Raw genomic sequence first — 23,097 nt, 5'->3', positions numbered from 1 at the left:
CCTCTGAAAGAGCAGTCACTGTTCTTAACCTCGGATCCATCTCTCTAGCCCTGGAAAAATCCTTTTTTAAACCCTTACTATTGACATGATTTTTTTTTTGATGAAACTCTGAGGCCTCCAGCATATTTCCTATCAATAGTTGATCGATCTCATTACCTTGTGCTAGAGGGCTTGGCAGACCCATATGGGATTGGATTCAAGTTATATATAAGGGATGCTTCCTATTCCTATCTTGTAACTGAATAAATAACAAAGTTAATTCTGACTCATCAGGGATAAATTATGCTGTTTCAATATGTAAGACCACTCTTTCAGCATACTGAGAGTCAGTAACTATGTTGAGAGGCTCTGAAAAATCCATTAATACCCTCACAAGAGCATATAATTCTGTTTTTTTGAACCCAATTATAAGGACTTTAAACCACTTTGCTTAAATTTTCTGATTTGTAACCTGCCTTTCCTTGTTTGTTTGCATCTGTATAAATTGTAGGGGCTCTAGATATTGGTGTTTCCCATACAATGCAAGGCAGAATCCAGTTAGCTCTCCTTATAAGTTTAATTTTATCACTTTTGAGATATTTGTTAATCTGTCTTAAAAAATTACTGCAAGCTCTTTGCCAAGGTTTACTTTCTGCCCATAATTTGTCCGATTCATCATTAGTTAAAGGTACTACAATTTCTGCTGGGTCTATTCCTGCTAATTGACAAAGTTTCAATTTTCCTTTTAAAATCAACTCAGAGATCTTTTCCACATAAGTTTTTAATTTTTTAACTCTGTTTATTTGGTAGGAATATCCATTCCAATATAATATCTTCTCTCAGCATTAAAAATTCTGTAGGAAAATGCTTAGAGGGTAAAATAACCAAAATATACTCAAGCTTTGCCTCCATGTGGTCCACATGTTCATTCTGTATTTTCTTTTCCACCAAGGCCAATTCTCTCTCAGCTTTAGCTGATAATTTTCTTGGACTATTTAAGTCCTTGTCACCCTCTAAGGTTTTGAACGAATTACTCAGTTCATCATTTTTTACTCCAACAGCAGTCCATAGATAGGAAATGTCTCTGAATAATCTTTGAAAGTCATTAAGAGTCCGTAATCAGTCTCTCCTAATTTGTACCTTTTGGGGTCTAATTTTTTTGTAGATCTACTTTATATCCTAAATATTCAATAGAATCTCCTCTTTGTATCTTTTCAGGGGCACTTTGTAATTCCCCAACAAGGCAAAATTTTCTTCACTTCATCAAATATTCTTTCAAAAGTATCTGCATTTGAATCAGCTAGTAAAATATCATCCATGTAATGATAAATTATAGGTTTAGGAAATTGTTTATGTATTACTTCTAATGGCTTTCATACAAAATATTGGCACAGGTTGGGCTATTTAACATTTCCTGTGGGAGAACCTTCCATTGATATCTCTTAATTGGCTGAGAATTAGTATAAGTAGGCACCGTGAAGGCAAATCTTTCTCTGTCCTTTTCTTGTAAGGGTATTGTGAAGAAACAGTTTTAAATTGATAACTATAAGAGGCCATCCTTTAGATAACAGAGTGGGCAAAGGAATTCCAGATTATAGAGAGCCCATTGGCTGAATTACCTTGTTAATTGCTTTTAAATCTGTTACCATTCTCCACTTACTAGATTTCTTTTTAATAACAAATACAGGAGAATTCCAAGGGCTGGTTGATTCTTTAATATGCTGAGCATTTAACTGCTCTTGTGCCAGCTCTTCCAAGGCCTGCAGTTTCTCTGTTGTTAAAGGCCACTGCTGAACCCATACAAGCTTGTCTGTTAACCATTTTAAAGGTAGAGCTGTTGGTGTCTTTGAAAGATCAATAGCTGTTGTGCCCTGTTCTTGTACAATCTGGATGGTTGGTGACTCTTCTTTATAATACCTTCTAATATTTTTCTCAGAAGCATATGTTAGTTTATGGTTTGTTTCTGAGGTTGAAGGAATGTTAATCTGGGGTATTCCATTGTTGCAATAAATCACAGCCCTATAAATTCATAGCTATATTAGCTCTTTATATATATGGCTTTAATTTTCCTTCCTCTCCTTCTGGCTCTATACACTCGACCTATCTTGTGCTCTGTTTCACTTGAGCACAAATGTTCCAATCCCTAACAGCTGAACATTTACCTCCTGAAGAGGTCAATTTGGATACCAAGAGTCTGGTGCAATTATTGTTATGTCCACACCTGTGTCTACAACACCTTCAATGAGAACATGATTTATTCATATTTTTAATTTTGGTTTTTGTTCATTTATAGAAGTTTGCCAAAAAATTTGCTTTATGGTTTCTCCTGAATTTTTTGTTCTCTCTGCTATAGCTGTTCTATTACCCCAAGGCGTATGGTATTTTACAACAAGCATTTGGTTATTTAATTGCTCTGGGAAGGGGTTTCTTCTATAATGGCAGGAAAGGACTGAACTGAAGTTGCCATGGGGGCCTGTGAGAGGCCCCTCAGTGAGTTTCCTGACAGCAAAGGCAATGGATTATCTTGTCTGTCCCTGTTGATCTACATTCGTTAGTCCAGTGTTTGCCTTTACCACACCTTCTGCATAATCCAGAAAGGAGGAGCATTCTGTTGGGATTATTCCTTGAAGAAACATTGTTTCTAGGAATGCCCTGTTTACAGTCCCTTTTTGGGTGACCTTGTTTACCACAATTAAAGCATCTGACATTATTTTTCTTCAAAACTCTGGTAATCACCTCTCCTATCCAAGTATCATCGTGGTCATGAGATTCAATATTAATTGTATCTCAGATCCATTCCTCCAAGGGTACTGATCCTACCTTTAACAGCCTAATTACCCTTTTGCATGCTGCATTAGCATTTTCAAAAGCCAGAGACTCAATTATTATCTGTCTAGCTGCTGAATTTGGTATCATTCTATTTACTGCTAAAGACAGCCTTTGTAAGAAATCCATGAAGGTTTCTTTTGGGCCATGTATAACTTTTGTAAATGACTCGATTTTCTTTCCTACTATTTCGATTCTGTCCCAAGCATTCTGGGCTGCCATTCAGCACACAATTAGAGTGTGATCATCATGTAAAGATTGTCTTTGTATATCAGTATAATCACCTTCTCCAAGGGTTGATCTTGGGAAATTTCCATACCTCTAGCCTTACTGGTTTTGTTGTTGTTGTTGTTGTTGTTGTTTTCACCTGCCCACTGAGGAAGATGTGCTGGCTCACAATAGTGCTCATAAAGGCATTCTTCCTTGTTCCATTTCTAATTATTCAACTTATTATGAAGACTACACTTTTTATTGTTATTAAATTGTCAAGAGATTGAAATGAATTTCAGGAATAATACTCCTAAAACAATGGAGCCATCATCCCACCTTCTGGTTCGAGAAATATCTATATCTTGTTTGTGGTCTGGTTCCCTCTTTTCTCTCCTGGTTGTCTGAAGTCCCTGTGACAACCAGGTAAAAAGTACCTTCAGCTCATATGACCAAAGTGTTAAGCCATAGAACAAACAACTTCTTTTGTGTCCTAAAATCTCTCTTTAATTGTTAAAATACTGGGCATCCATCCACCTATGGGACAGGGGAATCATTTCTCTCCACATTATGCAGTGGGCTGTGCAGGCTAGCCACATTGTGCCAAGGAGGAAGAAGGGGAAGTGTCTATGGAGTGCAGGAAGATAGCTTGGTCAGCTATTGCAGCCTGGGGCAAGTGCTATTGAAATGCGTGTCTCTGAAGATCTGGAAAGATCTGGATCTGGGTTGGAAGGTAGGACAAGGAACCACCATGCTTTGTCCACTCAGCACACTGTAAGCTTAAGGGTTAAGCTTGTCACTCAATCCTCACTAGCCAATCAGGGCATGCAGGGTAACATGGCAGTCAGAAGTAGTGTAGGGCTTTTCAGGCTCCAGGCAGCAGGAGTGTCTGTGTAGCTGAAAAGGCACCAGTGGTTTTGTTTGCTGTGCTGTGAGTGCTACTGCAGGGAGCTGTGAGGGGAGCATGGGCAATCTGGGGAGCCATGACATAGTGAGTGAGGGGCTGCTGCCCCCAGATGGGGAGGAGGAGATGGTGAGCTGCCCAAGCCAGTGTGGCAAGGCTTCCCCTAGTGGGAACCTGAGGCCAGATTTGGTGTCCTGTAAGGTCCTATGCAGTCTTTGCGACTCCCTGGGCCCAAATGCAGGCCTCTTCATAACTTCCCTCGGTGGGGTGCCTCTGTGCAGAGCATTGGTAACAGGGAGTTGTGTGTAGAAATATCTTTGTAGTCAATGTCAGCATTCTTTTGGTACATCCATGGAAGGCAGGTTGCCAGTTTCAGAGAGGTCTAGTTTCTTTAGTATCTTCTAGAAGTTCTGTACTTTGCATTTAATATTTAGGTATAAGATCCATTTATAGTTAATTATGTGGAGGTTGTATAAGGCATCTCTTGTGTAGGATAGCACTCCACTACTAAGCTGTGATGTAGTAGAGTAGAGTTGGTGATATAAAGGATTTATCAATGCTTAGGAGATAGTCACATGAAGTCACATTTAGCTAAGCAAGGGCTGCCTCTAAAACACTCCAAAGATAGGCAATATGCTAACCAGGCTTGTTATACAGTAGGATATTAGGATACACATTTGTTCACCAGGATTGTCCAGTAATTTGGCTTCAAGCCATTAAAAAGGAGACACTCTAATATACAAACAGTCACTATGCCCATCCCCATATCAAGGAACAGGTCTCGAACAAGCTGTTAAAGGGGACATTACAGGGTCACAGCCAACATTAAGGCCTGGTGTGCCATAAAGGTCCAGTTTTCTCTTTGAGGAAAGCATAGTTCTGCTAGATAGGCAAGATAGCAGGTGACAACTGTTTGAGAAGAAAAAATATTGATGTGTGGAAGGCTGGCCTGATCAAACAAGTGTGGTGGTATTGTGTTCCCCAAATTATTGTGCACCCTAGTAAACTTATCTGGAGTCAGAGAACAGAACAGCCACTGATACAGAGGCTAGAAAATGGTGGCACTCACGCCTTTAATCCTAGCATTCCAGAGGCAGAAAATCCATCTGGATCTCTGAGTTTAAAGCCACACTGGAAACAGCCAGGCATGGTGACTCATGCCTTTAATCCCACGAAGTGAGCCTTTAATCCCAGGAAGTGAGGGCAGAAAGCAGAAAGGTATATTAGGCGTGAGGACCAGGAACTAGAGGTGGGTTAAGCTTTCAGGCTGTGAGTAGCAGTTCAGCTGAGATTCATTCTGAATGAGGACTGAGAAGCTTCCAGTCTGAGAAAACAGGATCAGCTGAGGAATTGGCGAGGTGAGGAAACTGTGCCTTGTTCTGCTTCTCTGATCTTCCAGCATTCACCCTAATACCTGGCTCTAGGTTTGCCTTATTAATAAGACCATTTAAGATTCATGCTACAAACAAGGCCTTCCCTGGGGCCCTCATGTATGGAGAAGGAACACAGCTTCTTCTCAAACCTAGGAGCAAGCTCGGAAAAGTCAAGTAATAGCCTGGAAGCTTTCCCTGAGTCTCTGAAGTATAGAGCAAAAACAGAACTCCTTCTCTAAAATGAGAAATATGCTTGGGGGAGCTGGTAATGGTCTCTGTCTAGGGCCTTTGTGAAGGGGTTGCTTGAAATATGAGAATCCAACTCTTCCCACCACATGTAGCTGTGGTTATCAGTCACAAGACCACTGTGGGCTTCATCGATAACGTTCTTGAAATACTCTGTGTCCCCCATATGCAGCATTGTTTGATTAGCCTCCTCCCTGAGGTCATCCCATTGTATGATAGTTTCTGCTGACTTCATAGATGTCTTCTATTTCCCCCCTGGAAGTAGTATACAAGATGCTATAGTCACCTATAGAATTAAGGCTGCTAGTTAGATGACACTTGGAATAAAATGATTTTTTCCTAGATTATCTAGATAGGCCAAGTATAATCACAAGGTTGTTTTTAGTGCAAAAGGGAGACAGACAGGAAGTCTCAAAGTGATGTGGTATGAGAGACTCAGCTACTCATTCTTGACATTGATGGATAAAGTGGGTGTTAACCAAAGAAGGCAGGAAGTTTCTAGAGATGACAAAGAGACATGAACATGCATTTTCTGCTAGAGCTTCAGAAAGTTTGGCCAACACATTGATTTTAGTGATGGGAAGTTTAAGAATAATAGGCTTCATCTTGTTTACTTGCATAGTTGTCTGTAGTATTCAGTATCTCACAGTCTATTGCACTGGTATCTTAGTTGCTTGATGGAACTTGACCAGATACTTCCCTCTTTTCCCTGTCACATATTCCAGGGTACCTAATAACATTGTATTTGTCTTTAATCAGAGAGGGAGAGAAAAGAAAGAAGCCAGTATGTTTATAGCCCAATTTTACAAAATCTCACCCAGATTTTGAAAAGTATAATTGACAAACAAATATTGCATGGTTTTATGTACAGCATATTTGATATACATGTACACTGTTAAATGAGTGAATTAATCTAATTAATACATCTCTAACCTCAAACATTCAAGAGAGAGCATTTAAGATGTACACTCAGTGACCGCAAACATCTAATATAGTATATTACTTGTAGTCACCTCACTATACTGTTTATTTTTAAATACATGATTGTTTATGCAAATAACAAATAACTATGGCATTCTGATTCCATTAGAAATACTTCAGTGAGGAATTGAATAGTATTATTGTAAATGTCAGTCTACCATATTCTGCAATTTATATCCCTTAATACTATTTAATCTGATGATATAAAACTTAGATGGCAAAGAAGACACTTAGTCTTGTTTCCTCAAATTTATCAGTGAGTATGCTAGCAAAATGCCTGAGTGCCCTTCAGCTGTTTAAAAAAAAAGTGAAATTATTAAATTTGCAGAAAAAGATGGATCTTGGGGGTTTGATATTATGGGTGAGGTGACCTAATTTCAGAAAGATAAAAATCTCATGCTCTCTCATATTGTATCCTAACTTAAAATGTTTGTATGTACTTAAATAACAGGCTGTGAGAGTGGATTGTAGAGTGTAAAACTAGACAGGTGTAGTCGGATGTTTCTCAGGTCCCACCAAGCTCCTGCAGTCCTGTGGCCTGCTTATAAAATAATCACTCAGTGGTGGCATATGCCTTTAATTCCAACACTCAGGAGGCAGAGGCTGACAGATCTCTGTGAGTTTGAGGCCAGCCTGGTCTACAAAGGGAGTTCCAGGACAGGCTCCAAAGCTATACAGAGAAACTCTGCCTTGAAAAAAAACAAAAAACAAAAAAAATAATAATCACCCAGAAGCTTATATTAATTATAACTGCTTGCCCATTAGCTCAGGCTTATTACTGACTAGTTCTTACACTTAAATTAACCTATAATTTTTATCTATGTTTAGCCATGTAGCTTGATACCTTTTCTCAGTTCTGCCTTGACATCTTGCTTCCTCTGTGTCTGGCTGGTGGCTCCTGACTCAGCCCTTCCTCTTCCCGGAATTCTCCTTGTCTGCTTACCCCACCTATACTTCCTGTCTGGCTACTGGCCAATCAGTGTTTTATTTATCAACCAATCAGAGCAACACATATTCACAGCATACAGAACAATATCCCACAGCACTTCCCCTTTTCTGTCTAATCAAAAAAGGTTTTAACTTTAACATAGTAAAATTACATATAACAAAACAGTTGTCAAGTAAGAATTACAGTTATAATATCTAGTCTATTTGTATTTGGCAATATTAAAGACAATACTCTATCTTATATTTGTGTCTAAATTTTTATGTCTAATTTATCTTTTATCATAACCAATAAAATTATAACTAGCTTTCAACTACATCAAAGACCCCAGAAAGATATAATATTACCTAAGTAAACAGGAAATGCACTTTAAGCAACTTCCATAATTCTAGAAATGACAGAGACATCTTGCTGCCTGGACATTCATCCAAAGTTCCTCTGTAATGTTGGGGCATCCACCTTCAGCTAATAGGTCTAGAGTTTTTTAGTCACTTCTCCCCACGTCTTGTAGAATATTTGGCAGTCTCCTCTGTGAAGCAGGAACCTGAAGGACCATCTTGCCTTGCAAAGTTCAGTGGTCACCTTCCTATGGGTACTGCATGTCCAGTCAATAAAACACTTGGTCAAGCAGTCAAGGCAAGAACAGTTTCTTGCCCAAATGTCTATTTTTGCCAAGAAGAAGATAAACTCCGTATGGAGTGTCTTTGAAACCCATCTTCCTCTTTGAAGTAAATTGGTGCTGCCAGGAGCAGATATGTCTCATTGTCCAGGAAAGTCTAAGTTTTTAAAACATTTTAAATGCTATATTCTGTAGGTCTTTCAAGTATTTGAAGATTACATACCTAATTGAAATATATTTATGTATACTTAGAAAACTTAACTAACATGACTATAAGTTTGATTATCATAGATGACTAATTATTAATCTGTATTTCTCAACTATACATTATAATTTCAAATGAGTTGCATAAACAAAATACTTTAAACAAGAGTAGAAATATACATACAGTATAACAAAATTAACTTTAAATTTGTATTAATAAACTAAAATCCATAGCAGTGTAAAACATCTTAAAACAAGTTGTTGCTCTTTAAAAGTAGGTTCAATAATCAACCCTTTCATCCTATCATATCTATATTATCCCCTTTTCTTCATTAGAAAGAGATTGTATTTATAATAAACCCCCTTTAAATAAAAATAAACACTTATAAACAATAATTTGGGAATTTGGATGTAGCTTCTCATACGACTTCCTGCTGGATAGAGGCACTGGCAATCTTATGGGAGTCCTGAGAAAATTAAGAATTATGATCAAGTTCTGACTGGAGTAGTCTATGAGGCTGCATTGTCTGATCCAGTTGCCTTGAAGCTGATCTGGATGTTAGAACATCTGGAGACCTCTTTGGGGGTCTTCCTTGATCAAACCATCTTAGCTCAGAAGCAATACTAAGTTTTCATCTTCTGTGGAAACAAAAGCAGAACCTTCCAAAGCCATGTATCCTTAGACATAAATTTTGAAGTCAAGATACCTTTAAAATTATATATGTATATATATATGTATATATATATATTGATTTAACTCAACAGCTTTTACAATCAAATGTCTTTCTGCAGTTAAAAATCCCAAAGACAACACAATCCAGATTCTTTTTGTAATATCCATCTTTACATGGCTTATTTTTTTTTCTTATAAATACCTGGCCTTAGCTTGGCTTGTTTATAACCAGCTTTTCTTTTCTTTCTTTCTTTCTTTCTTTCTTTCTTTCTTTCTTTCTTTCTTTCTTTCTTTTTTAATGCTGAATGCCATTTATTGAAGGAGGGAGGAGGTCTTAAATACAGGCTTACAGCACAATGGGAGAACCCAAGAGGGCAGAAGTTCGCTACCAATATTTTACAGTTTTGCATCTAAGCTGTTAATGCCCAATATGCAGGATACACAGACAAGGAACTTCCCTTAAGCATTCAGGAGGGTGGAACCTGGCAGGGAATTAGCATAGGGAGGATATCAAGGTCAAGGTCAGCAAGCAAGGCAACAGTTACCCAAAACGGGGGCCAGGGCCCTACAGATCCTCCCCTTTTACTAAAAAATGAGCTTCTGACTTAGGTTGCGTGAGACGTCAGCAGGTCACCTTACCCGTCATGGAGACACCTGCATAGGCCACATAGGCACTCTGTCTTAGGTTGGTGAGTACCCCTAAGGCCTTACCAATCTCTGAATACTCATTATCATACAGGCTCAATCGTGTGTGAGTGAGCTGCAGAGTTAACTGCTGAATGGCTTATTTTTTACATTACCTTTACTGTCTCTTTAAAGACTTTATTTTTTGAAATGATTTCTTTATATAACTGTCTATATTCATTTTCTTCTCTCTTTCAAGCCTACATACATTTTTACACACACTGTAAACCATTTAAAGTCTTATTCCGTCTGAATCTGCCTTATTGTGAATCTGTTGCTTTAAACTGCAGTGGCTAGTACTGAAACAGAAGCCTTGGCTGCTGACTCCACTCACTTCAGCTCCCCAATATGGCAGTGGTACATTTACCGCCAGCTCTGGGAGCCATGTGCACCACCGACTCTTGGAAGCAGTAGGTCTATGCCTCCATCAAAGCAGCATATAGCCTAGAAGCCATTTTTTTGTCTGTACTAGCGAAAGCTAAATCTGCCACACATTGTGCTGCACAACTTGGAGAAACCCCTGTGTGACTTGACAGGAATCTGCCATGCTGTAGCACCAGCCTGCATACCATACACCTGCCACAGCAGGGTACACATCACTGAACCTCAGCCCGCTATGAGCGACATGACCTGGGAAGGTGCTCTTAGCTACATTTGTAATCTCTTCTTAAGCTCTCTCAGGTTTTAGGTGGAAACTCTTGCCACCACATCTGGGTGCCATCAGATAGTTCTTGGGTCCCGCCAAGCCCCCACAGTCCTGTGGTCCACTTATAAAATAATCACTCAGAAACTTACATTAATTATAACTCCTTGGCCATTAGCTCAGACTTATTACTGACTAGCTCTTACACTTAAAATAACCCATAATTCTTATCTATGTTTAGCTACATAGCTTGGTACCTTTTCTCAGTTCTGCCTTGACATCTTGCTTCCTCTGTGTCTGGCTGGTGACTCCTGACTCAGCCTTCCTCTTCCCAGAATTCTCCTCGTCTGCTCACCCTGCCTATACTTCCTGCCTGGCTACTGGCCAATCAGTGTTTTATTTATCAACCAATCAGAGCAACACATTCACAGCATACAAAATGGCATCCCAACAGACAGGTGTCCAGGAGAGGTGGACAAAGGATGCTAAGAGTGGGGAGAGGTCACATGTGACATAAAAGTAGAAAGGAAGCTGGAGTTAGAGTTTCAATTAGGTGAGGGAGATGGGAGGAACAAAGGGGGAAGAAAAACAACAAAAACAAGTTTTGTTGAAAAAACTTTATTAAAGCCTGATTCTTTGTAAGCTAATGAGACATTCAAAATGAAACTAAAAAAGACTTAGTCAAATGCAGTTGATGAGAGCTTCAACTAAGAAAGATTCAATAAGTAGATTGGATGCGGGTGGTGGTGGTGGTGCACGCCTTTAATCCCAGCACTCGGGAGGCAGAGGCAGGCCGATCTCTGTGAGTTCGAGGCCAGCCTGGTCGACAGAGTGAGTTCCAGGAAAGGCGCAAAGCTACACAGAGAAACCCTGTCTTGAAAAACCAAAAAAAAAAAAAAAAAAAAAAAGTAGATTGGATGCAAGCACGTGCACGCGCGCGCACGCGCACACACACACACACAATGGGTAACTAACACTTCCGTGACATTCTGCTATGGAAAACCTAAATGTCATTGCTTTTTGAATCATCAATGGATATATAAGTGAATCCTTTGGGTTTGTTGCAGTGATGATTGTTTTCAGAGTTGCATGTATGCTGTATGTTTCATCAGTAATAGTAATAGTTTTTATTTTTGATCAGTAATTAATTACACATGTACACATAGTATTAAATTTGCATAAAATGGATGGATCTTGACAATATGATATGAGCGAGGTGACCCAGTCCCAGAAAAAAACTCATATGTGTATCATAACTTATAATGTCTGTATGTACATAAACAAGGGATTGTGAGAGTAGAATATAGAATATGTGTGTGTGTGTACTTGATAAATCCAAAGTAAAAGAATACATACCAATGGAGAGATACAGCAATAATAAGTGGACAGATAACAGGCAGACAGGCAAGCAGGCAGACAGATATATAAAAATATATCTTTAAATTCAGAACTTAAAACATCAAGAAGAAATTAAATTTGGAATCTCCTTGGGATTCTCAAGAGATGTCCAGTAAAAGCAGTTTCCACTGTACTGAGGTTTTCAAAGAAAACAAAAATGAGAAGGAAAAAGAATACTTCATCACACTGGGGGCTAACAAGTATTCCGTAGAAACCAACTAATGAACCCAGTTTAGGTAATCAGCTGGAGTTCCCAATAGAGACATGCTCAGTGAAACTTTCTCACTGTGGTTCACCTGCAGCATGTATCTTTGCAGCAAGGTGAACTAACCAGTGGCTATACTATGTAGAGTGGAGGAATACCAGAGTGTGTGAAGTCTTTAGTGAGTGTGTGTTCTTGACATAAGCCAACGATGTAAAGAACCATAACCTCATATCCATGGAAAAGTGGAAAAGCTTCCATTACCCAGGATGAGGATCAGAGAAATGTAACGCCATACCTCAGTGGCCTAAATGTGGATATTGACAGTGTTTGCAAAAAGAAGTCCACCATGTTTTTCTCCTGGATGTTTACAGCCTGAATACTGTTCCCATACAGAGACTGCTCCTACCTAGTTAGCTAAACTTGTCTCCTTGATCCAAGTGTATACACTCAACCCCACCTCCTTGTTTATTGTATGCCATAACTCTATCTCCTTGTTCAAGGGTATACAGTAACCCTGCACCTCTGTTCAAGTCTATACAATAAATGTGCTGAACTTCTCAGGTGCTGAGGTTTCTTCATGTGAGACCCCAGAACAATCAACCCCAGCTCTCTGTCCATGTGTCTGTCTACCTGTTTTTTCTTTATTCCCTCACTGCTCCAGTCAAGTCCATCCCTAGAGCTATGCTGGATGCACTGTACCACTAATGTCAGTGAATCCTTTTCACAAGTATCCATAAGCATCCACTAGCTTCCTCAGGGAGCCATAAGTCCCCTTGAAATTGTTAGTCCAGGACTGAATGTAGTCTTACTCAGGTACGGTGCAAGAACCACAATGTTATGAGTTCTTGATGAGAAAGGCAATGTAATACCAGAAGAGTTTTTTACATCCAGCCTTTAAACTCTTTGGACTTCCTACCTACAATCTTTTCTAAGCTATACAGGGAGTGGTGTAGATACCCCATTTAGCAATAAAACTCAACATTGTATAATCCTCAGCACTGTGAGCAATCAAAGGTATCTGGCATCACAACAGGAGCTTCTTTGCTCAAGGTTGAAAGCAGAAGTTGTCCTCAGATCACAAGACCTCACCCATCTGATGTGGTGCTTGGGACTCTATGTGAGTGTGCATCCCTGATCACTTTCTCTCTCCTGGCCCAACACCCTGACCATAAATGTATTTCTTTGAGTTTGTTATGACTTTCTATCAGTTCATTTGTCATTTGAAGGGAACTCCAATAAAGACATACTTAGGGAATAAAAGCAAACTTAGGTGAGACTATGTTGAGTGGCAATTAACATTATTTTTTTCCAGAATTAAGACATTTAAATTCCAGATTCCAATATTCCTTATGCACCATTTCTCTTGTCCAGTTTTCTCCACTTGAAATATTGCATATATCTTCCTTGTTAACAAAATCTTTAGGACGTATGGTGTCATCTTTGAACATGTTGTGAAAGAACTGGCATTTAAATAATTTATATCATATTGCAAATTTCCAGGAACTAAAGTTCCAACATGTGCACATGACTAAGACTCTTCCTTCACATTTATCTAAACATTTACTTTATCTAAAACAGTTTTGGAGAATGAATCAAAAATAAAATTTCACAGGCTGTTGAATGTTACCATTTATGCCATATATCATGATGACTGTCATCACAATGGTGGAAATACATATGATGCTAACTACATGTTAAGAAAGCAATCTGTAGCTGGGTGGTGGTGGCTCACACCTTTAATCCCAGCACTCGGGAGGCAGAGCCAGGCGGATCTTTGTGAGTTCGAGGCCAGCCTGGTCTACAGAGCGAGATCCAGGAAAGGTGCAAAGCTACACAGAGAAACCCTGTCTCAAAATGCAAAAAAAAAAAAAAAAAAAAAAGAAAAGAAAAGAAAGCAATCTGTAATAAGATTCAGAAATTATCCACTAAGGTACAGCTTTTACATCATCGCTCGCACTATTAGGAAGAGGGAAGTTATAAAGGAAAGATCTGTGAGATCCACAGGAGATGGGAACAGGTAGGCAGGAAAGACTGTCACAAGTGTTTTGCTGCAGAGCTGGGGATGAGATGGGGTGTTGAATCTAGGGGAACAGAGGGAGAAGAGAAGATCTGCAGGTGGTCCCTGCATGAGTTGGGGCTGGGGTAAATCAATGAGTAGTGGGAGGTAGGCTAGGTGGGGGTGGTCTCTGGGATCCACAGTGGGCAGGAGGAGGGGATAGGGTATGGGGGGAGGCTGTAGCTGGTGTTCTGTTGAAGTGCTAGGGATGAGACTGGGGGAAATAAGATTTGGAGGTGAAGAGGGAGTCTTCAGTTGGCTTACCTCTTCCCTGGCCTGTTCAGCTTCTGTGTTCTCAGTGAATGCCTGCCACTGTTGGAGCAGGGATGATGAGATGAGTTGGGTGGGGAGGGGGAAGGAAGATTGGAGGAAAAGATCTTTGTGATACACTGGGGATGGAGTCAGAGAGGAAAGGAAGACCACAGAAGATTTTCTGCTACAGGCCTGGGGATTAGACTGGGAGGATTGGATCTGGAGGAGCAGAAGGAGAGGTGTGCATCCACCCTAAATCTACTTGTTGCTGTGGCAGGAACATCCTTGGGTGCCTGCTGGGGTTGCTTAGTAGTGGAGTGCTACCCAACACAAGAGATGCCTTGAACCTCCACAACATTAATTCAAATGGATCTTACACCTAAATGTCAAGTGCCAAGTGCATAACTTGGTTGTAGAATATTATTTTAAGATATGTTACTTTTGTTTATGTTGCATTTGTTTAACTCTGTGAATCTATGTTACTTTGCCTGTCTAAGCACCTGGTGGTCTAATAAAGAACTGAATGGCCAATAGCAAGGCAGGAGAGAGAAATAGGTGGGGCTGGCAGGCAGAAAGAATAAGTAGGAGGAGGAATCTAGGCTAGAGAGAAGTAGCCAGAGAAGGAGTAGGACTCTAGGGGCCAGCTACACAGCAAGCCACGGAGTAATAGTAAGATTTACAGAAGAGAATGGGAAAAGCCCAGAGGCAAAAGGTAGATGGGATAAGTTAAGGAAAGCTGGCAAGAAACAAGCCAAGCTAAGGCTCAATGTTTATAATTAAGAATAAGTCTCCATGTGTAATTTATTTGGGAGCTGAGTGGTGGACCCCTCAAAAGAGTAGAAACAACCAACAACAGAACTCCTAGAAGATACTCGAGAAACTAGACCTCTCTGAGCCTTGTAACCTGCCAAGGCCTACAGAGCCCTAAGAGAGAGAGAGAGAGAGAGAGAGAGAGAGAGAGAGAGAGAGATCCTTTAAAAAAATTTTTTTTAATTAAAAATTTTTTTTATTCATTTTACATACCAACCACAGATGCCCCTCTGCTACAGGCCGCAGGAATATATTATAAGAACTCAGCTGGTTATGGCAAAGCCACTACCTGAAGGGATCAAGGAATTCCTTCAGAGGAAGCCAAATTTCAAGGAGCTTTTGGTGTTATCTGGCTTGTTATATATCAGCTGTCTTCTGTTATGAAAATCATGTGTGCCTTCATAGTTTTCCCAATTGATTTTTTCCTAAGAATTGCTAACACTGTGGACTGATCACTCTCTGGACATATACATTGGAGAACAGCCTCAGGAAAGGCTTTCTTCCCCCCAGCCCATCCATTTTTCCCCTTTCAGCACTGGAATCAGATATCTCCCTTAGCCACATTCAAGGACTAACAGAAATAACAGTCCAGACCACCACATGCTAGTCTCCTGATTTAGGGTAAATTCCACAAGGAGACACCACCTAGGTCAGGTGGACCTTAAGTAATAAATAGCTTTACACAATTTAGCTCAGACCCTCCTTTCTGTTGAGTATGTACTGTTGTGCTGAGCTTCACCAACATCTTGAATTTTGAAATTTGGCAGAGGGTATCATTCTCTCTTCCAGGGTGGTATGTATTCATGACACTAATACTGCCTGAGCCTTCTGAGTCATTGGATTGCAGGTGTGACATTCTTCCTGCTTGTTGTATTTGCTTTGAATTTTTTAAATGAGTATGAGTCTTGTCTATATGTATGGATATGCACTCCATGGGTTTCTGGTCCTCACACTAGTCCAAAGATGGTCTCAGAACCCTGAGCTTGGAATAATGGATAGTTGTGTTCCCCTATGTAAGTACTGGCAATTGAACCTACACATATGCAAAACCAGCAAGAGCTTTTTACTACTGAGCCATCTTTCCTGCCCTACTTTTGATTATTTATGATCAACATTTATATTGCTTATGTTTTCATGTGTCCATTTGTACTTGTTTAAACATGCAGTTCATTTCAGTTAGATCTTATTAATGTTACAGTTTAGACAGGTACTTCAGGTTTCTAGATGATAAATATAGAACTGGAGTGAATGCATAGCTCTTTGTAGGAAATTCAGTAAAAAACCTCTGAGTTCTTTCTGTCTTTTTTGTTTGATTTTTGCAGGGGAGACAGGTTCTTAATATGTACTTCTGGCTGTGTTGGAACTGATTGTGTAAACAAGGCTAGCATTCAGCTCAGGCAGACACACCTGCCTCTGCCTTAAGAATGCTGGGATTAAAGGCATGAGCTGGTTCACCTAATCTTTTTTTGTAGTTAGTAATTAATTGTTCATATAATTTCTCTGATGTGTAGTCAGAGAAACAGTTGATCTGTTTGTCTATGTCTGTTAATAGGCATTTCTCTAACAAGGTAATACCCCATGCAAAGGGTGCAGAAATGACAGAGGTGACCCTCTTATTCAGTTTCCTTCTAAAGTGACTTGGTGATTACATTAGAACTTCCATGTTATGGAATAAATGTGGGAAGCACAATAATTATGACTATATTTTTAAATAAGTATACATTTACAATGTTGTCAGTATCACTTTCTTTTGTACACATGTATGGGATATTTTAGAATGCAGTGGCCTATGAAGATGTGCATGTTGACTTCACTCAGGAAGAGTGGGCTTTGCTGGATCCTTCCCAGAAGAGTCTCTACAGAGATGTGATGCGGGATACCTACAGGAACCTTACTGCTATAGGTAAGACTGTGAATTTTACTTCACAGTCTTCACATTTTAAAATAAGGGGGGGTGACTGTTTCTTAATTATTGATGCTCTTCTGTAATTATAATTGAGACTGAGGAAGAATGATGTGAATAAATCAGGTGTAAGACCAATTGCTAAACGATCTTATTAATAAAAAACCCAGAGCCAGATAGTGGAGTGAAAACTGAAATATCAGAGGAATAGGACAAGCCACAGTCAACCTCACCTCACCAACGCCTCAGCCTTCAGAGAGAGCCACTTCCTGTATACTCATGCCTATATCCTTTCTGTGCCCTGCCATCTCACTTCCTCTCTCTGCCCAGCTATATTACTTTCTTCTTTCTGCCCAGCTCTATCACTTCCTCTCTGTCTGTACAGAGTTCCAGACCTCTATGATTAACTACTGCTGGGATTAAAGGCTTATGCCACCATTCCTGGCTCTGTTCCCAGTGTGGTCTTGAACTCACAGAGAGCTGGATGAATTTCAGGGTTAAGGACATGTACTACCACTACCTGACCTCTATGTAGTAATATAGTGGCTGGCTTTTTCCTCTGATCCTCAGATAAGCTTTGTTGGGGTGCACAAATAAATTATCACCACAATCAGGCATGTTTCTAAGGTTCACTGAAGATAATAACTTAAATTTTGCAGTTTCCAATAATATACATTTTCTGGTACTATATTTTAGGCTACACATGGGAAGATCATAATATTGAAGACCATTGTCAAAGTTCTAGAAGACATGAAAGGTAATTTTCATGTGCAAGCTAATACAAATATGCATCAAGAAATTTTAAGGTGTTTGGAAGTTTTTAAAAAAAGCAACAGTGTAAATAAGCACAACTTAAAGTGCATTGATGATTATTAAATTCTCATAAAACTATATACCACAATGTCAAGTAAGTGAATTGTGTTTGCAAGGCATTGTTTTAAGAAAGAAGACAAGGAAACAATGCCTTAACAGATACCACCATTTGAATCATAGCCTTATGAGAGCTATGCTGTAGAACTGCCAATCCATTTAGTTTTATACCACTCATATTACAAAAGTATTTACATTGATAAGTATGTTTAAATAAAGTATGTACAGTGATAAGTATATGTCTAAAACCTTCTAATAAGCAAATAGTCCACAGTAAAAGTAGTGTAACTCATATACTTGTTGTGACTGCTCAGTTTAATGAGAGGGGCAGTTAGAGTCAAGAGCCAAGGGGTGGTTGTTGTAGAGAAACCTTAATCCCTATACCATATGTCTATGAGGAACAGAATGTCAGAGTGTGTGATGGCAATGTGGACACCTTTTATTTGCTATTCTTCCTTTAATAGGTATATCATATGTCACTCTGGATACAAGCCATATGAACATAGGGATATTGAAAGAAGCAACATATCCTTCTCCCTCTCAGAAGAATTAGATTTGTAGTAATCCCCAATTTGAATAGACTTGTTGAATGTGATTCAAGTTTACAAGTAATTGATTTTCTGGCTTCATTGGAAATACATCAACAAACTAACACTGTAGAAAAGCCCTATGAGTGCTAGGAATGCATAAATACTTCTATTTGTCCTGGTTCACTTTGCAAATGTAGTATGATTCACAGTATAGGAAATTTATGAATGCAATAAGGCTAGTAAAGCTCTAAGTTTTTCCAGTTCTCTTCAAATATGTGAAAAAATTCATATAGAAAAAAAGATGCTATAAATGTGAGTCCTGTAATAAAGGCTCTTACCATCACAGGTATATTCAAAGATGCAAAACAACCTTTAATGAAGGGGAAAAATATGAGTTTAAACAAAGTAATAAAGCTTTAAGATCTGATTCCTCTTTACAGTTAGACTGAAGGGTAAAATTAATTCATTCAGATATATTCAACAGTGTAATGTAAATCTTTTACATATGCTAATTATCGTTGCAGGCATGAAAGAAGTCATACTGGAGAGGACCCTTCTGAATATACTCAAAATGTTAAAGCCTATGCATATCATAATTATCTTCAAAGGCATGAAAAAATCTATACTGGAGAGAAACCCTATGAATGTAATCAATGTGGTAAAGCCTATGCATGTAACAGTAGTCTTCTAAGGCATAAAAGAGCACATACTGGAGAGAAACCCTATGAATGTAATCAGTGTGGTAAAGCTTTTGCACGTGACAGTAGTCTCCAAACACATAAAAGAACACATACTGGAGAGAAACCCTATGAATGTAATCAATGTGGTAAAGCCTTTGCACAACACAGTCATCTTCTAATGCATAGAAGAATACATACTGGAGAGAAACCCTATGAATGTAATCAGTGTGGTAAAGCCTTTGTATGTCACAGTTCTCTCCAAATACATAAGAGAACACATACAGGAGAGAAACCCTATGAATGTAATCAATGTGGTAAAGCTTTTGCATATCACAATTATCTCCAAACACATAAAAGAATACATACTGGAGAGAAACCCTATAAATGTAATCAATGTGGTAAAGCCTTTGCACGTGACAGTAGTCTCCAAACACATAAAAGAACACATACTGGAGAGAAACCCTATGAATGTAATCAGTGTGGTAAAGCCTTTGCACAACATAGTCATCTTCTAATGCATAGAAGAGTACATTCTGGAGAGAAACCCTATGAATGTAATCAATGTGGTAAAGCTTTTTTATGTCACAGTCATCTCCAAATACATAAAAGAACACATACAGGAGAGAAACCCTATGAATGTAATCAGTGTGGTAAAGCCTTTGCATGTCACAGTTATCTCCAAACACATAAAAGAATACATACTGGAGAGAAACCCTATGAATGTAATCATTGTGGTAAAGCCTTTACATGTCATAGTCATCTTGTAATGCATAGAAGAACGCATACTGGAGAGAAACCCTATAAATGTAATCAATGTGGAAAAGCTTTTTCACAACAGAGTAATCTCCAAATTCATAAAAGAATCCATACTTCAGAGAAATACTATGAATGCAATCAGTGTGCTAAAAGCTTTACAATTCACTCTAACCTCCAAATACATAAAAGAACACATACTGGAGAGAAACTCTCTGAATGTAATCAATGTGGGAAAGCCTTTGCATTTAACAGTAGACTCCAAATACATAAAAGAACACATACTGGAGGGAAATCCTATGAAAGTAATCAATGTGGTAAAGCCTTTGTATGTCACTGTAGTCTTCAAAATCATGAGAAAACATCATACTGCAGAGAAACCCTATAAATGTAGTCAGTGTGGTAAGGTTTTGCACTTCATGGTAGTCTTTATAAAAGAGTAAAACTTGCCGGGCGGTGGTGGCGCACGCCTTTAATCCCAGCACTCGGGAGGCAGAGCCAGGTGGATCTCTGTGAGTTCGAGGCCAGCCTGGACTGCCAAGTGAGTTCCAGGAAAGGCGCAAAGCTACACAGAGAAACCCTGTCTCGGAAAAATCAAAAAAAAAAAAAAGAGTAAAACTTACAGTGTGAAATCGTTCTGCTAAAGCCTGTGCATATCACAATAGCCATTGAGGACCTGAAAAAACTCATACAGAAGAGAATCTGGCTATAAAGGATTTGGTAAGATCTTTAGCCAATTAAGTTACACAAGAGTATTCTGGAGATAAAAAAATCTGACAATGTCAACAGTCTGTGCAAGCAGTATAATGCTTGTTTTTATTTTGTTTGCAACTGCAAACTCATGTGGACAAAACCCTATAAATGTAAATGATAAAGTAACCCTTTTAGATTTCATACATCTCTTCAATGACATGAAATAAATAATTCAGGTGTAAAACTTTATGAATGTTTATTTGTGCCTTTGCTGTTGTTATAAAACATGTCAGGAGCTGGAGATATGGCTCAGTGGTTAAGAGCACTGATTGCTCTTCCAAAGGACCCAGGTTCAATTCCCAGCACCCACATGGCAGCTCACAACTGTCTGTGACTCCAGTTGCAGGGGACCTGACACCCATGGCAAAACACTAATGCACATAAAGCAAAAATAAATTTAAAAAATTAAAAAAAATAAAACATAATGTTTACATCAACTTATGAAAGAGTTTAATTTAACTCTTGGTTCCAGAGGGATACAGGATCACCATGAAAGTGGCATGGCAACAGGTGTCAGACATGGCAGCTATAGCATTAGGCTAAGCTCTCCCATCCTCAACCTGCAGCATGAAGCAGAGAGTGGGAACTGGAAATGGTGTGCAGATATAAATTATGAAAGCATACCCCCAGTGACATATTTCCTCCAGCAGGGCATCATTTCCTAAATCTTCCCAAATGATATCACCAACTGAGAAGTATTTATTTCTGTGACTTCAAGCCTACATGCTTGCTTTCTGTTACATGAACCAATTCATGATGAAGAAAAACTCTTAAGCCTTTACATGCCTCAACACCTGTGTTATAGGAATGAATGCTTATAAGAGAAAAACTAATGAGTGAAAATTTGTTTAAAGATTTTAATTTTAATTTTAATTATGTGATGTCAGTGTGTGTTTTTGTGGGTATGTGAATGTGCATGCTGGTTCCCAAGAAGGTTAGACCCTTGAATCTTCTTGTAGCAGGAATTACAGAAAGTTGTCAAAAACCTCACCTTGGTCCTGGGAATGAACTTTTAACTGCTCAGCAATGTCTCTAGCTGTGTAAAAATTTTAAAGCCCCTTTATATCAACTTGAAGTCAGGAAATAGGGAAGAACTCATACAAGAGAAAAACCCTATTCATGTAAGTGATTGGGTAAAGACTCTAGACATCATAGTTGTCTTCAGTTTCAAGGAAAAAAGCTTATTTAATCTCATTTTCATTCTGCCCTTGAAGAAAGTAAATTACCATGTTCACTCAAGACTGATGGTGGACATAACTACATTGTAGTTTCTGTTTCACAACATTTGGGATAGATATTAAAGTATGCTATATGTGTGGCAATTCCACTTACTAAAGTTTATTTTGTTGTCTTTATATCCTTTCTGTGGCTTTGTTCATCTTCCATTGTGCTTTTACTTAGTGATAGGTTTTTTGCTGCTGCAGTGTATAGAATGGAATGTCCATCATCTAAATGGCCCATTATTTATTTAAATGTCAGGCAGTGTGTGACTATATTTTTCAAGTAAGGGTGTCTGTGAGATGTCTTGCACCCAAGTTTGATGTCAAATACATGTCTCAACCTCACCCCCATGACCTGACCACCTGTAGCATGTCTTACTATTGTTCTGTGTACAGATTTGTCCTTGTTGCCCTGGTAATTTCCTTGTACCACTGTCACTGTGATGTCCAAAGACTTTCATCCCTGGGGTTCTGTTCCTGAACTTCAGAGTTCCAGAGGTACAGGGCCACTACAGAAGCTCATGGGAAGCATTTATCCTGTGAGACCACCTGAGGTGGTTTCTTGGGTGAGCTATATTCTTAGACTAACCTGTGAATTGCTTAAATAAGTATCCGGACAAGGCCAATTTTTTTTCTTGATCAGGAGGATGTGCTCTTGAAAAGGGAATTTACCTAGACAGGAACTGTACATGATTTTATCCTGAGGAAAGTGGTGACTGTGTCTTTTCTCCAATATCTGGCATCAGTCTTTACGGTCTTATTATGTGAGTATGGAAGGAATTGAAGAAGAAAGGAGGCACTGCTTCAGGCCATCAAATTCCTAGAATTCAGACTTGGGCCTGAGAATAAACAATATTTTACTAGGTGAAGGAAGTGTTGAGATTTAAATTCCATAATTAAATTCAAGTTTGATACTATTTGATAGAAAAGATTCATATTTGATATTTCTTACGTCATGTGGTTGCATTTGTTGACACCAAAGAGGAAATAGGGGTGGCAGAGGAAAGCAGGCTTCTCTGATCAGCTCCATATCCAGAGAAAGCTCTAGAGAGTGGGGCCTCAGCAACTGTAGGTGTCTAGTAGCCCAGACACTGGTAAGGGGCCACATTCCAGGATGATCAAGGACCACAAGCTTGGGGCCAAGCAGAGGACTGTAACTTTTGGCCAGAACTATCAGTGTGAGCCAGCAGTCTGGATGGCACCATCAGCTAGGCTGGAAGTTGGTTGGGCTGCTCTCTGGGATCCGTACCTACTGTAAACCTTGGGGTGTGATGCTACCTGGTAGGGTCTTGACAGAAGTCAGGAGTTGAGAAGATATAGTAAGAAGTTAGAACAGGCCCCAAATGCAATGTCTAGTACTCTTAGAAGACAAAAGGCTGATA

At 39.1% G+C, this 23,097-nt stretch overlaps 1 protein-coding gene across 2 annotated transcripts in view; it reads left to right on the top strand.

Annotated features, from left to right (window-relative positions):
* The window catches only part of LOC131918069 (zinc finger protein 431-like), a 43,005-nt gene extending 22,821 nt beyond the window's left edge, over positions 1–20,184 (top strand). The window contains exons 3-5 of one of the 2 annotated variants that reach the window (XM_059272351.1): positions 16,783–16,909; positions 17,606–17,666; positions 18,834–20,184. In XM_059272351.1, coding sequence (XP_059128334.1) covers positions 16,783–16,909; positions 17,606–17,666; positions 18,834–20,130 — 1,485 coding nt within the window. In that variant the 3' untranslated portion in view covers positions 20,131–20,184. Of the gene's footprint in view, positions 1–16,782; positions 16,910–17,605; positions 17,671–18,833 lie in introns of those variants that run through there. The other variant, XM_059272352.1, reaches the window with a different exon arrangement.
* The last annotated feature ends 2,913 nt before the right edge of the window (positions 20,185–23,097 follow it).

The sequence above is a fragment of the Peromyscus eremicus genome, chromosome 8a (assembly GCF_949786415.1).
Source record: "Peromyscus eremicus chromosome 8a, PerEre_H2_v1, whole genome shotgun sequence".
Taxonomy (NCBI): Eukaryota; Metazoa; Chordata; class Mammalia; order Rodentia; family Cricetidae; genus Peromyscus; species Peromyscus eremicus.
This window is presented reverse-complemented; position numbering and strand designations above follow the sequence as displayed.